This window comes from Emys orbicularis, chromosome 1, assembly GCF_028017835.1.
Source record: "Emys orbicularis isolate rEmyOrb1 chromosome 1, rEmyOrb1.hap1, whole genome shotgun sequence".
Classification (NCBI taxonomy): Eukaryota; Metazoa; Chordata; order Testudines; family Emydidae; genus Emys; species Emys orbicularis.
The window spans coordinates 287,195,688-287,213,124 of record NC_088683.1 but is presented as its reverse complement, the minus strand read 5'-3'; the positions used below and the strand labels follow the sequence as shown (position 1 = coordinate 287,213,124).

The following is a 17,437-nucleotide window of genomic DNA, read 5'->3' as shown; positions in this document are numbered from 1 at the left end:
TGAGTGGTACTGGCACCAGATGTGCTTCACAATCTATCAGTGATGCATCTGTCATTATGGCGATGGAAGGAGGAGTTTGAACGAAAGGAACTCCTGCACAGACCCTGACTGGGACTTTCCACAAATTGAGTTGTGGAAACAATTCTGACACATCAAAGTGTAGCCTACCACAAAGCATCAAAAAGGTACATGCTACCACGTATCCAAGCAATTGCAGACAATTGTGGGTTGTGATGTGTGTGGGTTGGTTTGAATCTTTGAGATTAGACCTATTAACACCAGGAATCGGACTGCAGAAAGGTACGGCCTGGCTGATATTGTGTCTAAGGAGGCCCCTATTTGTTGTACTGCAGTCCAAGTAAATTTCTCAATGCTGAGCTGCAACCCTAGCTTGTGAAACAGAGACCACTCTTTGCGATAAGAATGGCAAACCTTGTTGTAAGATTGGCCCTTGTATAGCCAGTCATCAAGATAAGGAAATAGCTTATCTCCAATCCCTGGGTATAATTCTGTGACCACTGCTAACACCTTCAAAAACATCCTTGGGGCAGAAAAGAGGCTGAATGGGAGCACTCAATACTAGCAGTGATCCTGACCTATCAGAAACCAAAGGAACTGCTTGCAAATTGGAGGAATCACATATGAAAATAGCAGGAGTACTTGTGGCACCTTAGAGACTAACAAATTTATTAGAGCATAAGCTTTCGTGGGCTACAACCCACTTCTTCGGATGCATCCGAAGAAGTGGGTTGTAGCCCACGAAAGCTTATGCTCTAATAAATTTGTTAGTCTCTAAGGTGCCACAAGTACTCCTGTTATTTTTGCGGATACAGACTAACACGGCTGCTACTCTGAAATATGAAAATAGGTATTCTGAAGGTCAAGAGCCGAAAACCAACCCCCCGGTTCCAAGGATGGAATTATTGCTGCAACAGTCAACATCCTGAATTTTGGGGATTGTTTAGGAGTCTTAGATCTAAAATTGATCTCCATCCTCCATTCTTTTTCAAGGCCAGGAAATAGTTGGAGTAGAAGCCCTTCCCACTGTGCTGAGCTGGAACATTTTTACAGCTCCTATATGCACAGAAGGGAAATCGACTTTTTGCCTTAAGAAAGGCTCATGAGAGGGGTCCCTGAAGAGGCGTGGGTAAGAGGAAAAGGAGGTAAAAACAGATGGAATACCCCAATCTTGTAACCTTCTACACCTATTTGTCTGATGTAATCTACTCCCATGCAAACTGAAAACGAGAAACGTGGTCTCCAAAAAAGGAGGAAGGAGGCAGAATGGTGCACGTGCAGCTCAGTTCTATGGGATTGTTTAAGGACCACGACCAACTTGTCATAACTGCCGTTTAGATGTTGATGGGACCTAAGTGGTAGACACTGAAGAAACAGTCTCTTCCTCGGATATCGTAGTTTCTTTTTGAGTGCTTCATAAGGTCTCTGAAAAGTTGAAAATTATGTGAGGCAGGATCTCTGTGCCGTCTGGGATTTACTAAACCTTATTTTGTACGCAAGTGTGTAAATCCCAAGAGATCTCAAGGTGGCTCTAGAATGCTTTAGGGCAGGGGTTGGCAACCTTCGGCACGCGGCCCATCAGGGTAATCTACTGGTGGGCCACAGGGATGTGCTGACCGCCGCTTCCCGCAGCTCCCATTGGCCTGGAACAGTGAACCGCGGCCAACCGCGTGCCTGCGAACGGTCAACGTAAACAAAATGTCTCGTGGCCTGCCAGTGGATTACCCCGGTGGGCTGCGTCGAAGGTACCTGACACCTGCTTTAGGGTATGCAAGTATTTGTCTTTGGATTCCGCAAAAAGTTTGAAACCATCAAAGGGAAAGTCCTCTACGATGTTTTGGACCTCCCTTGGAAATTCCAAAATCTGAAGCCAGGATGCTGTGCATATGACCACTGCTGCAGCAACAGACTGAGCAGCAGTGTCTGCAGAATCCCAATGAGACCTGAAAAGACGTTCTGGCTAACCGTTGCCCCTAATTGTAGCCTAAAACGGCTCACTCTGTTCAGTTGGTAAATGTTCAATAAAGGTGGAAAAATTGGTGTAATTTGAGTGGTTGTGTATAGCCATGACAGCCTGACAGTTTGCTAATCTAAATTGAAGTGTTGTGGATGAATAGATCTTACAGCCAAATCAATTAAGACATTGTTGACCTTTATCATACAGAAAGCAACAGAGGGTCCTGTGGCACCTTTAAGACTAACAGAAGTATTGGGAGCATAAGCTTTAGTGGGTAAGAACCTCACTTCTTCAGATGCAAGAAGTGAGTGGCTTTAGCAGGACGAACAGTCTTAGTTGGAGGAGACAGACTTCAGAGTAGGCTCCTTCTGAGGAGAATGGGCTCTCTTTTTTTAGGTCTTCTCTGAGGATTTACTTCCAACAGATCCAAGTGAATGTGCTGAAGTCAAAGGGGCACTATGTTCGCTCCCAGGCCGATGTCTGAGGTGAGCAGACGGCATCCTGGCCTGGATCTGAAGCTGGATAGGGAGAATGCTCCATTGTTAAGAGTCTAAATCTTTTCTCATGATTCTTCCTACCCCTGCCCTTAAACCCAGACCAGAACTTTTGAGACCAATTCCTCTGAAACAAAGTAAATAGAAATGAGAGACAGAGAGGCTAATAGACTATTTTTGAATAGAAAGGCACACTAATACTCTGTCTCAGGCTGAGGCGGATGAGAAGGAACTGAGAGCAGTTCTACCGTGCAGCCCTATATAGCCTTTGTGGAGGGCATGAGGATGTGTAGGGCATATATGCAAGTCGAACGAGCACTGTTACAAAAAAATCTCTGATCTCAGGTGTATGGGGTGTAAACACACCTTAAATGGAGCACCCATGGGGACACTACTCAAAGACAACACAAACACACACACAGCAGAGTGTATTTACTATTACTTTTCAGCTTTTTGATTAATCAACCATAAATTTATACCTAGAATGTGCAAAGCTGCATGAGACCTGGTGGTTAGAGCTTTGGATCCTGTCGGAAGAGCAAGTTCCGGGCTTAGAATACTACATCGGGATTGCATGTCTGGAGCTGAGGGAAGCCTGGAATCAGCAACAACAGCATTGTAACTCCACAGTTCTCTAGTATTTGGTCGAAACCTGACCCAAAAACACAAAGTAAAAAAAAAAGATTTCAATGTAGCGAAAAAATTAAATTTAACAATAAAAAAATTAACTGAACCTATTTTAATATCTAAACTTTCTAAACTATTTTAATATCTACTGAAAACTACTTAATGATAGTTCTGACTAGTAGGGAATGTTAGGATTGCAATCCACTGTACCAATGAAATATATGTTATGCGAGATAACCACTATTTATTACAAAAATGTAACAGTAGCCCCAAACATTCTTAATAACCTTAAATTCAAACTAATATATTAGATTATTTAAATTTCAGAACATCCAGAAAATGTTCTAAGCATGTCTCAGAGCTAACAAGAGACATTAAAATGGTTGCTGATTTCAGGAGCTTAAAATCTAATTATAGATGTAATACAACAAGTGACAGTACCAAACAGTAGGGGATGAGGCAAAAAATAACAAGGCTTTAAATTGAAAGTCATAAGGTTACTCAGTTTTGACGCATATAAATCTTGGGGTTGAGGGGTCCAACATATTTTCGCTTGGTTTTTTCAACAGACAGTACCTTCTTGTGGATGACCCATATGAAGAGGTTTTTTTAAGGGAGAATGATACGAACACAGTAACTTAGCAATGGATTGGAAGAACCTTCTATGTGCAGGGGCAGCATGGAATAAGATGGAGAAAGGGAATGAAATGAGTAAAAAGTATTTGTTATCAATGGTGTACCAATGATGACAGTTAAAACTGACACTGAAATTATTTCACTGCTCATCAAAGCATGTTAGTAAGGAAAGAACAATAATATTTTGAAGACCTACAGCATCTTTCCTCTCCATCTGATTCATGAAGATAGAAGGGTAGGTGGAAACAAACAAAGCCCTGAGAGCATATAAAAGCCACATGAAGGGGAAGCAGATCCCAGCAGGTCATCTAAACAGATCCCATAGATTTGAGCAGGGCATCTAAGCCCCTGTGAAAAGGATCCAATCCTGCAGAACCCAGACGGTCATTCAAGCCCTGCCCCCTAATCAGACTGCATCCCTTCTAAACAAACATGGGCTAACTGGCTTCCTCTCTAGCTCTATAGCTGCTACTGCTTGTCCTTCCTATAGACTTTTTGACTCAGGTAGAAATTTATGCAACACTTCTACTTGACTCATTTTCAAGATTTTCTTCACAATCACGATGGCTAGAAACTTCTCTCTAAATGAAAGCTGAGATTCTGATGTCATCACAGAGCCTTAAGCATATAACTATTGCCTTAACTCATCTCTGCTCATAGGTGTATCTGAACTCTGATGAAGGGAACTCAATCCTGAAGAGCCCATCAGAGCACACACGATCATATTTTGAATATATGAACGTTAGTTACCTGTAACCGAGGTTCTTCAATATGGACTGCATATTCACACTCATGGGATGCTCTGAACCTCTGACTGATGCAGCCCAAATGGTAAAATTCTACCAGCAATAGCTGTTGAAGCATCCATGCAGCTCCCTTGCACTCTCCTCCCTACCCCTACTGAATTCTCAAGTTCTAGGGCAAGAGTTTAAAAGGAGTGTGATGATCCACCACCTCAGTTCATTTAACTGCAACCCCCAGCCCTCTGGTAAGTAGGACTCTGAGGTGGTGGGGAAAGGTGGGTGGGGAGTGTGAATATCCAGAGTTCATCTTGAAGAATCTCAGTTACAGGTAAGTAAACTTCATTTCTTCCTTTGAATGTCCTCTGCATATTCCTACTCATGGGATGGATTAACAAGTACTCTGACCCAAGAGGGTGGGACCTGGCATTCTAGTTAAACAAGGAGTGCATGACTGCCTTGCCAAACTTTGCACCAGATCTAGATTCCAAGTCTAAAGAACAATGATTAGTAAAAGTGTGAACACAACTCTGGGTTACTACTGTACATATCTTCACCAGAGAACTGTATCTAGAGAAAGCCATGCAAGCTGCCTTTGATTTAGCTGAATGAGTTCTGCTGCCTTGAGGAATGGATAATCCCTTCAATTTATATGCTTCATAAATACCAAATCTAACCCATCTAGAGAGATTCTGTATATAAACAGCTTTTCCCTTGTTTTTTGGTCCACAAGCTCTGAACATCTTGGAAGACTGTCTAAATATTGTAGTCCTGTCTAAATAAGAAGACAACAGTCTTCACATACAACACATGTAATTTAGCATCGCCATCATGAGTACGGGGTTTGTGAAAGATGACTGGTAAAATTAGAGATTGATTTATGTGAAAAAATCAGAATTTTTTTGGTAAAAACTTAGAATGAGCACAAAGAACCACTTTATCCTCATGAAAAATAGTGAATGGTAGATCAGTCATTAATGCATGTAATTCACTTATGCATGTTGCAGAAGTGATTGCTATCAAAAACACTATTTTTTACAGACAAATGAAATAAAGAACAGGTTCAAAGGGAGGTCCCATTAATTGTGTTGTAATACATTCAGATTCCAAGAGAACACAGGAGTTCGTATTGAAGGATACAAATTATAAAGGCTTTTTAAAAACCTCTTAACTGTATCTCATTAGCGAAAACTAATTTTCCCTCTACAGGTACATGCTATGCTGATATGGCTGAGATATGAACCTTAACTGAAGATAAAAAAAAGTTTTATGTTTTAAATACAATAAATATTCTAATACATAATTAATTGTTGCCATATGAGGATCCATGTTATACATGGAAATCCACAATAAAAACCTCTTCCATTTAAGACTATAGCACTTTTGTGTGGATTCTTTTCTAGACTAAAACAGTACATTCTGTACTTCTAATGAAAGCCTTTCTTCTAGCTCATCTAAAGATCTATTCCCCACGCAGTCAAGTGAAGGGACCAAAGATTCAGATGCATAATTTCACAGATATAATGCTGTCATAGAGTCTATTACTAACAGAATTGCTTTGTTTTTGAGTTGATGTAGAAAATACGTTAGAGCTATTCTGACTATTATCAGTTCTAAAATATTGATGTGTAAGTTCCTTTGATGAACAATGATCTCTGATCAACAATTCACTGTTCTGATGGGCTCCACATCCTAGGGTAGATGTATCCATGATCAGTATTACTGATGATGTAAGGGATTGAAAAAGTACATCTTTCATTGCATTTTGATTGTCTGTCCACCACGTTAAATGATAACATGAGATATGGAATTAATATTTTTTCAATGAATATTGTCTAAAACTGGTTTGTAATTCTTTGCTAATTAGTGTTGAAGACCTCATCTGAAGACTAGCATAAGGAGTCACTGCTGTGGTTGACGCCAACAGACCCAACAACTGAAGGACGAAAAGAATCAATTGTCTCGGTAACCGGCAGAGGAAATACATACATCTTTTTATGTTGATCTCTCTCCCCTCTGGGAGAACAGCACTCTTCACAGTTGAATCCACTATGGCTCCTATACAAAGAACCCTTTAAATAGGGTTTAGACATGACTTTTCCCAGTTTATTGGTAATCACAGACTGACAAATAGTGAATATATTTAATTTACAAGATCTCTTCCCTGAATGACACTTATTAAATCATCTAGGTACAAGTATACATACATCCCCTGCCTTCTTAGGTATACTGCCACAACAGACAGCCATTTTGTAAATACACTGGGTGCTGCAGATAACTCAAAAGGGAGGGCCTTGTATTGAAAAATGGTCCTCTCCAACAATGAAACACAGGAAAATTTCAATGACATGGTTTATAGAAATGTGGAAGTATGGGTCTTTTAAGATCAGAGCTGCAAAACAATCCTGGAGGGAAAGAGGTGGTGTTAGAGACAACATGCAAAAGTGAAGTTCCTTTATATAAAAGTGTTTAATCTCCATAAATCCAGACCTCTTCCCTCTGTGATCTCATGGAACTACCTCTACTACATCTAACTATAGTAGAGACTGGAAATCCTTTTTTTAGCAAATCAAGATGACTGATCTCTGCCCAACTATGAAGTGGGTGGCTTGTTGGTGGGAGAGGTTTTGAACTGAACTGTATAACCGTATAAAAGAGCTTCTAATATCAATCTGTCCAATGTTATTAACTCCCACTGCTAAAAAAAAAATGGGACAACTAGTCCCCAAACTGTGGATTAAACAATGCCCATACGGGCTGGCTTGAAGCTTCGTGTCATTATGTCAAATCCGATGCATCAGAGGCAACGCAGAAGATGAAGAGGACAAAACTTTCCCTTTATTATTGCAAGGTTTAACTTTCTTCCTCCATTGATGTTGATGTTGTGAAGTATGATGTTTCGGACGAAAATGATATGCCCTTCTCTGGTAACTGTAATGATGTGAAGGAGACAAAGAAGGTGGATATTGCCTTTGATACTTGTTTAATGAAGTAGAATATGACTTCTTCCCTATTTAAAGAAACCTAAAGATCTAGCAGATCTTACATTTTTCATGCTCTCCGGTACCTCTTTAGTCTGAACACTCAACAGACTTTCTCCTTCAAATGGAAGGTCCATGAGCCTCATTTCTGTCTCATAAGGGAGTCCGACCAATCTTAACCAGGTGTGTCTCCTTAGTGAGACAGCCAAAGCTACTGATCTTGCTGAAATATCTGAGGATTCAAATCCACTGTCAACTGTTGCTTAGCAACATTCAGTCCTGCAGGCAAAATAGCATTTGATAACCTTTGGTGGTCCTCTAGAAGCACATTAAGAAAAGGACGTTTTGCTCCAGAAATGGTATTGGTACATAGCCATGACAGCTTCATAGTTGGATATGCACATGCTGATTTTCTCTGAAGAAAACATATTTCTTCCGAATACAGTCAGCCTCTTCCCTTCTTTATCCGACGGAGCAGAGTGAGCTTGGGCACTTTTTGATCTGTGAAATACCACTTTGACCACCAATGAATTAGGAGGCAGGTAAGTATGAAACATAGCAAGTCCTTCTTCGGGGAACTGATATATCAACTTTAGAGAGAAGCTGAGTGGTTGATATATTTCATAACAAGGGAAATATGATTAGTTACTTAACCACTGACCCCAAAATATCAGAGAGGATGTGATGATTCCTCCACAAAAACAGAAGGAATATCTAGCATCTTTGACATTCAAGATACTAACTCTTGAAAGGCTATAGCATCTTCTGATGGTGATGATACTGAGATGTCCTCCACATTTCCATTTGGAGAAGACACATCCCTTAATTCTGAATCAGAATCTACCAGCTCCAGCTCGTCCTCATATTTTACCAATTTCCTTAGGTGACTTCTTCTGAGGAAGCTGTATTGGCTGGTCCTTATCCATTGGATTCAACAACTGAATGTCCTCCTGATACAGTCTTGCTGAAAGTCTGTCCTCACACCTTCCTAATAAGGTGCCCAAAATGGCCAGTGAGACCATCTTACTAAGGGAGGTATCTGCCACTCAGGCCAAAACCCCACTGGATAGATCGAGCTGGAAATATCTCTGTGTCTGCGGATCCAGCAGACCTGCACTGAACTGATTATAATATTTTTTTCCTGGTTCTAATCTGTGATCTGTATTTCTCTTCTAGTTCCAAATCACACGAGGCTCAGATAGGACTTGAAACAATAACCTCCTTGAAATGGAGAGCACAGAAAAATTTTTCTCCAGGGATCATGAAGGGGTCTTAATAGAATGCAGCAGCACAGTGCTGCTGATTCTCAGAAAAGCAGTCAGTCTGATTGCTTGCAGCAACCCAAGTGATGTGTCCTAAGAAGCAGTACCAGGCTCAACTGTCAATGGAGCCACAGATGGATCCGTATGATGAACTATCGCTTTAACAGTATTATGCCAGTTAATGAACACTCATCAGTTCTCTTAACTGGGTCCTTAGAATTCACCATAAGGACAGGGTCCTCCAGATGTGATATGGTCAGATCTGTACAAGGACAACTCCCAACTCTGAGCTGAGATCTTAAGTCAGATCCTGGCTCTATAAATAGATTCTGTCCTTATAAATCTTTCTCTCAGATTGGTTCTTTGTATTGAGGCTGACACCAAGGAAATCTGCACATTTTTTCTTGGTACTGCAACGGATACTTTCTGAAATGGGACAGTTATGGAAACAGAGTTTATCACTGATCCAAAACTTTTCTTTTTTGGATCCTTAACTATGTCAGATCCTGCACCTGACACAGAAGCTGAATCTGTTTTTTTCCCCAGCTGAAATTGACTGGAACTACAACCACTCTCTGAGAATCTGCTGCCACTGTCAGTGATTCCTGCAATAAAACTGACTGGAGCCTATTTCATCTCTCGCACTCTTAGCCCTTGTGATAAACATTAAGCAGATTGTCAAGTATCACGGGGTAGCCGTGTAAGTCTGAAGAAGCGCATCTGAAGAAGTGGGTTTTTTACCCACAAAAGCTTATGCCCAAATAAATCTGTAAGTCTTTAAAGTGCCACCGGACTCCTCGTTCTTTTTATTAAGCAGATTGGATATCCAGAGGGAGAATGATCTTCCCCCAAACATGCCAAGCATCCGATATGTGCATCTGATGCTGGGAATACTGCCCGTCACGAGAAACATCTTTTGAATCCAGGCTTCTTAACCTTCTGATCCAACGTGTTATCCTTTAGCTACCTACCTCTAAGTAACAATATATAACTATATGCACTTCGGTAACAACTAACCAATACAAACTATCTAGCTACTACTCCATAAGGATCACACAGCAACAGTGTAACCCTCCAGCTGATCACGGTTGAAGGAACTGAGGTGGTGGAATTCCATGCAACTTTTAAACCCTAAAACATCCAGAGTGGTGGTGGTGGGGAGGAGGGCGGAGAAGAAGCACGCAGAGGGACCAAGGGAGGCACATAGACACTCCAATGGCTACTGCTAGTAGAGTCTTACGATTCAGGCTGCACTGGCTGGAGCATTCTATGAGTGGGAATATACAGAGGACACGAAGGAAGAACTATAATCTATTGTGAATGTCCTCTTATTTTTATGTCTCAAGTAGGCAGAGCTTAGAAGAGTACCACTTCTTCCCCCTTCTGATCAGCTCTGATCAGTGAGACTGCTGAGGAAGATCCTGCAGTAACTGAATTGAGAGATTAAGACATGAACAAGTGGTTTACCTGTTGGGCAAGGCAAGAAGATTCAGATACACAATACGCTGTGGAAAAAGAAACAGTAAAATCTGAATATGGCTTGGACAGAATGCAAGGAAAACAGAAGGAGGAATTTAAGATTACCAAATATTTTGAGCCTGGAGGAGTTGTTGAAAATAACAGAGACCAAATGATGTGAAGAGAATTCAGGAGGAAAAAGAAGGAGCTCTGTTTAGGCCATGTTGCGCTCAAGTGGACAGCAAGCCATCCAAGAAGAAAAACAGAGATACAGTTTGTCACAGGATAGCTGGTTGCTGTGATAGACTGAGCCCAGTTCCCCTGAAGTGGAACAGGTAAGTCCAATTCAGTTAATTAAAGAGGGCTAGCCTACACCTGGGCTGAAAAAGGGCTGCTAGTAGGCAGCTGGAGGGAGGAAAGACTGAGATAGGTTGAGCCCTGGAGAGGAATGGACAGAGCAAGCTAAGCCCTGCGGAGGAAAAGCCACACTGGAGTGCAGTTAGCTCCTATTGTGGGTCCCTAGAGCAAGGGGCCAAGAGGCTCAGGGAAGCAGCTCTGTGGCTGCTGTTCCAGGATGGGAGCAGAGCTGACTAAGGCTGGGAAGCTGCCAGGAGCAGGTATGCTAGAGACCTCTGGGAGGGCTGACCCTAAAGCCTGGGGCCAAGGACTGAGTTGAGACTGTTTTCTGTTTGTTTGATAACCTCTGTTTAAAGAAATAAACCTCCTTGGAAAGACTGGGCGTGACAACATATGCTTTGGAGCCAGGGAGAAGCGACAGCCCTGGCAACAGATATAAAGGAGACTGAACAGATGCCTTTTTACGATAGGTAAGAGAAATGATAGTTGAACCTATGTGAGCAGATGATGCTACCCAAAATTGTTCTAATAAATTCAGTCTTATTTCTATACTGATGCCCCCTTTCTGTGACTACAAACCACACTTGCCTCCAAATAACATCATAAACAGGATCCAGACATACTCCAAACCCTTGAAGATCCTCCTGTTCAGAATCATTAAATGTCTTGCAACTCCCATCTACTTTATTTATCAGAAGACATTTAAACGGAGGTGGTTCTGACATAGAAGCAGGGACCAAACCTGGAAAAAAATAGACAAATAGTCCATCTGTCACATGCTAGCCTCCATCTCTGAAGTAATAATAATACTGTAAGGAAGAGTACACTCATAGTACAATATCTTATAGATATGATGAGATGTTTTTAACTGCGCTGGAACATTAAAAATTTAAGAGTAGCTCGGAGGATTTTTATTTGTATTAATAAAATTACATTTGTAAATCAATTAAGAGTACCATATACAATATAAATACCCTAAAAGTAAAATGGAGTGTCATAAGATAAGAGTTTACGATATTTCCAGCTTTTACTTACTACCTCCACTGCTTGCATTGTAATGTTTCAAGTTCCTTCACTAAATGTATGTTAAATGAACTAATTTACAATACTGTTGAAGAGCTCTTACCTATTATATGCCTGCTTGCAAAGATTTCAGACGTGGCTAGAACATGAGAGTTAATGAGAGCTTCATCAATCCGAAGAAAAGTCTGATCTCCACTTGCTCCAATCCAAGTAGCTTTGCGTCCATATTTAGATCCAATATTAGGCATGGGTGCTGGCTTTGCATTCCAGTAAGGCATATCCAAAATTGGTCTGCCAAGCTGTCCCTTCTAAAGCAAGAATTCAGTAATTAGTAAATACGAGCAACAATAGTTTCAGATGGATAAAATAGCACAGTTTCAATATACAAAATGGAAAATTGGAAAAAGATGACCCATTTAAAGTTTACTTCATAATGCTATCACACTATGGCACGTGGCCTCGGGGGAAGGGGCGGCGCAGGGGGTGGGGCCACTGTTCAGGCACCACTGCCCCCCCCCACACACACACACACTTTTAGGGAGCTTCCAGCACTCCTGGGGTGAGGTATTATCTTTTATTGGACCAATTTCAGTTAGTGAGAGAGACAAATTTTTTGAGTTTACAGAGAGCTCTTCTTCAGGTCTGGGAAACTAACTCAAAATATGGCTGCTAAATGCAAGGTTTGAACAGATTGTTTAGCATAAGTAGTTAAATATTTCAAGGGACCATTCAAAGTGATGTGGCTTATTAACACCTCTCTAGTCATAGGGAGAGAAGGAAGAGGGGAGGAAGCAGCTGGGGAGAGGGGAGGTTGTTAGTGGGTTGCAGATTGTTGTAATAAGCCCTAAATCCAGTGCCTCTATTCAGTCGATGATTTTTAGTGTCTAGCAAAGTTATGAATTTAAGCTACATCTTACAATTTATAACCTTACGTTAACCTTACATGTTTGAATCAGCCCTACCACTGCTGTGAGGAAAAAGGAGGTACTGCCTCCCTAGCTTCCTCCCACAACTTCCCTTACAGCCCAAGCAGAAGCTCTGATGTGAGCCAGGAGTGCTCTGAACAGTAACCATCTTCTCCATGCATTATCTTCTCATGTAGAAATATTCTACAGGTGCCATGAAATCCCACCACGTTAGTTTGCAGATAGCTTACAAGGGGAAGTGGGGTTTTTTTCTAATTGGCATTAATGTCAAAACTATGTAAATTTGATATGGGAGACAGTAAGGAACAGCGGGAGATTTTCACAGTCATGCTTTTCTAACCAGATTTAAAATAAAGACACACAAACACTTAATATGCACAGGCATAAGTTAGGTATATGCAAATGTGTGCAATTGTGAAAAATCTTTCTAAAAACTATTTACTGTAACTCTAAGTGTACAATATATAGATAAAAAACTATTTCCAAAAGTAAAAAGAAATGTTTCCTTACAGAGAAACTTCCAAATGTGAACACCTGTCCATCCATTAAGAGAATGGCTGTATGGTTGCTTCCCGCAGTAACTTGCGTGCTAGGACCTGGTAATGCCTGTACCAGAGTTGGACATCCCCTATGTCAAAATAAAACCACACCAGTATCAGTGCATCTTTATGAAACATTTAACAAATGCAATATTAATGTTAGTAACTGTGCAGCTGATCACAAAGTAATATTGTTATTGTCATTTGTCAGATACTATCTGGAATACTATTTGTATTATCATGCAACTGAACATCTGTCTAGTATTCCGGTCCCAAGCATGGCTGGCAAGACTACTGGATGACTCTCTGCCCCAGCTGTCTAGGGAGGGGCAGAGGGGGAGAGAAGATCCTGGTTCTGCATCTCTCAAATGGAGGGAAAGGCATTAGACCATCCGTCTTTCCCGCAAAGTCCATTGATACTAGAAAGAATAATCTCACCAGAAGACCTGAAAAGTCTTCTGTGTTCCTCCCAAATACAGATGTGTTTAAGGAAAACACCACAAAGTCCCTCTACCTGTCTCTCCTCAACTGGAAGTAGTGAGTGTATCTGAGGGAGAGGACAGTAGTGGTGAGTGGGGGGAACCCTGAAGTGATAGATTAGAAAAGAAGCAGTGAGATTGAGAGGTGAGAAAAAAATAACATTGAGGTGAGCAAATTAAAGGCCGGACAAGTCAAAACTGACTTCAGTGGGCTTTGGATCATGGCCTAAGTGCTTGCCTACACTTGCAAATTGTTTCAGATTAAGGTAGGGTCTAAATTTAAAGTGGAATAGCTATTTCTGAATAACCCCATATGTAGAGAATCCCTGATGACAAGAGGGAAGGACAATGGAAAGATTAGGCATGAGAAAAATGAGAGAAGAAGAGATAAAGAGAATACAAGGTAAGGAAGGACACTGAATATGACAGGAAAAATAAAGATACACAAAGATAATGTACAAGTGAAATGTACATTAGCAAGTTACATTATTTAAGATGCTGTAGACAACTCAGTTCTTATTGGTCAGCAATATGCTCATTTGGACAGACATGGTTCCCTCTGCACAAAGGTTATCATTCTAAAATGGTTAAAGTAGCAAAACACCAGATATTCTGATGATAATCCAAAACAAAAATGAGAGAAATGTAGTTTTATTATATTATATAAATATAAAGCATTAAGTGAGTTAATGTGATGTTAAGGCTAGAATTTGAAACACTGAAAACAAGGGAAAATAAAGTTAGGCACTTATAGGAACATTATCTCTGCAACTGCACAATCCTGTATATTTTATGGTATACATACAACAAAATAAACAGTAAATATATTAAATTACACATTTAGGGCTCGATCCTGAGGTGCTCTGCACCTTTCAGGACCAGGCTCTTAAATATTAAAACAGGAATAAAATATTATATACTTACACACTGGCAATATAAATATAAAAAAGACAGTCTTTTGTCTGACGAAAAAAATTTCTCTGGAACCTAATCACCCTATTTACATTAATTCTTATGGGGAAATTAGATTCGCTTAACATTGTTTCGCTTAAAGTAGCATTTTTCAGGAACATAACTACAATGTTAACCGAGAGTTACTGTACACTGCCAAAGCACTCCTAGGATGAAGATGTGGCCTAAATTATCTCCTGACTTTAATATGTGCTTCCACAATCCATACATACTCTTCTTACACTCTTCCTCTCCTGCCCTGTCCCCCTCACCTAGCTTCCCTTCAAATTTTGTTTCCATTTAGCTTATCGTCTCATAAGCCCATCCAAAAAAACCCAAACCATGAAACATGACGTTTGCTGCTATCACACTGTTCACTTTGCTTGTGTGTTATATCTCTTCCCCCACACTGTGTCTGTCTTGCCTATTTCGATAGTATGCACTTCAGGGCAAGGACCATCTACTACTCTGTTTGTACAGTGCCTAGCACAATGGGACCTCATTCTTGGTTGGTCTTTAGTCACTATTGTAAGAGACATAATAATATGTAGAAGTTTCTTTACTGAAGTTCTTAGGGGCATAAGGATTTCAGCACATATATTTTTACCTTGTGGAACTCACAAACTTGGCAGATTTTTTGGCACTGAAATCTTTATCCACTGCAGTCTTAATATGTCTGGAAAACTACAATGCATGAAGGGAATCTGCAATAACTTTCAAAAACACTTCATCTTTGGGCCCAGACAATGTATAGAAATGTTCAGACCAAAGAAAAAGCTACACACTTTGAATTGTATGATAGTTTTCATAAACTAAAGTTTTTGAAATACTTTGGGGACTGAAATTTTCCCTGGTTGCTATCTGCTAGAAGGCAGGCACTGTTTGTTCTTAAAAAGTCTGAGTAAAGTCCCTTCCTACTATTTTTTTTTGAGTAACTGGTTATAGAGGGAAGCACTTTTCCCCAGAGTAAAATTCCTGTAACCATTTTTTTTTTAAAAAGACACAGCAACACAACATTTAGACCTTCATGTGAACAGTTCTTTGAAGACTAAATGCTTTTAGCTTATTCTAGATGTAAATAAAGTTGAAACAGCTGACACTGATTCTGAGTATGCGCAGGAGACATTTTCTAAAATTTTTAGCAGAGCTTAAGGAAGTCCTGCCCTATTTATGTCACTCCTGAATATTCTCCCTGCCTCATCTAAGCAGGGAGAATATATCCATTATATGTAATCCAATTCATAGATACGGAATGAAATTCAATAGTACAAATATGTCCTTTAACCTATTTACAACATACCTGCAATTAACGTCTCCATGTCCCAGCTGCCCATGCTGCCCATATCCAAATGTGTAAACATCACCATTCTCCATCAAAACCACTAAAAATAAAATGTTTTGTTTTCAGAATATTTTTTTCCTGACAATTTGAAGGACCTCACACATCCATGGTTTGATGTGTACTTTATATTACTAAAAATATTTGTAGATGGTAATAATTTTACCCTCCTTGGGTTTAACTTATTAAGTTCTTGATCCTGCAAAGACTTGTATACAATTAACTTTAAGCCTGAGAGTAGTCCCACTGAAGCCATTCCCTGGTAAGAGAAAAGCTATTGAAATGTTTAACACTAAATACATTTTTCATCTGTTAATTTAAACAAACTGATTCCAGAGCTAACCGTGTCAAACATGTTTTTGTTCAACAGTTTAATTACAAAAATCATCAAATTTTCATTGGAACAAACAAAAAGTAGCAATCAGAGCAAAATTAGAAAAAGTAACTGCTGGATTAAATTACCAGTTAACTGACTGCCATAAGCATTTATTACATTTGTTTGCCTACTAAGAACCTGAGCAGACGGATTCTCATCTTTCTGGGGAAAAATATTGTCCCACCATTAAAATCCACTTTATCAAAGCCGCTAATTTCCCATTCACCTCTGTATTTCCTAATATGTCTTGTTTCTGTGTGTTTAAGTTTCTTCACAGCGAGTTCTTTAGTACTGTACAAAACACAATACAGTACCTGCCCAATAATATTGTCAGCATGAAACAATTTTCTTGAATGCACGGTCGCTTTTGTGATCATAACTGTACTTTAACACAATTTTTTTCCATGCTAGAGATAATTTGGGAGCCTCCAATCAATGCTGATTATAATGCTGGATTATAATTTGTTCCAATGGCACTCCAAATTAACCAAAAAACTCACTAAAATTATTATAACAATAAATATTGCCTTGTGGTCAAATTCTGAACCTACTCTTTTTGGAATTGAGGGCCCTTGGAAGCATAGCAGATGCAGTTCCACCACATAGGGGTTAATAATTTATGCGGTCCCATGGGATACCCATCCCCTGCACAGTTCAGAATTAAGAGTGGCAACTGGCAGGAAGAGTGGAGTGGAGTAGCACTAGAGGAGGGTTTCTTAATCACTGTATGGTTTCTTAACCCTCCTTCAGTGGTGAAGAGAACCGAAGTTGGCTGCAGATGTTAATCCAACCTAATCACTCCTTTGCACCCCCACAGAGATGGCTAATCAAGATATCCAATAGAATGCTGAAGCCTGGAATTATAGTAGAACCTCAGAGTTATGAATACCAGAGATACGAACTGACCAGTCAACCATTCACCTCATTTGGAACGAAGTACACAATCAGGCAGCAGCAGACAAAAAAAAAAATACAGTACAGTACTGTACTAAATATAAACTATTAAAAAAATAAAGGGAAAGCAGCATTTTTCTTCTGCATAGTAAAGTTCCAAATCTGTATTAAGTCAATGTTCAGTTGTAAACTTTTGAAAGAACCACCATAACATTTTGTTCAGTTACAAACATTTAAGAGTTACGAACAACCTCCGTTCCTGAGGTATTCATAATTCTGAGGTTCTACTGTACCCCCAAAATATCAATGATTTGAAACTTACTTGGGTAAGGATTAACAACACCTTTCCTTAGAGAAGGCAGTTCATGGTAGTTATACGA

At 40.0% G+C, this 17,437-nt stretch overlaps 1 protein-coding gene across 1 annotated transcript in view; it reads right to left on the bottom strand.

The window, feature by feature from the left end:
- The window catches only part of MYCBP2 (MYC binding protein 2), a 419,800-nt gene that overhangs the window by 261,246 nt on the left and 141,117 nt on the right, over nucleotides 1–17,437 (bottom strand). The window contains exons 20-24 of the mRNA XM_065413662.1: nucleotides 15,749–15,830; nucleotides 12,990–13,107; nucleotides 11,657–11,861; nucleotides 11,119–11,272; nucleotides 2,949–3,121 (exon numbers count right to left, since the gene is read on the bottom strand). Coding sequence (XP_065269734.1) covers nucleotides 2,949–3,121; nucleotides 11,119–11,272; nucleotides 11,657–11,861; nucleotides 12,990–13,107; nucleotides 15,749–15,830 — 732 coding nt within the window. The remainder of the gene's footprint in view (nucleotides 1–2,948; nucleotides 3,122–11,118; nucleotides 11,273–11,656; nucleotides 11,862–12,989; nucleotides 13,108–15,748; nucleotides 15,831–17,437) is intronic.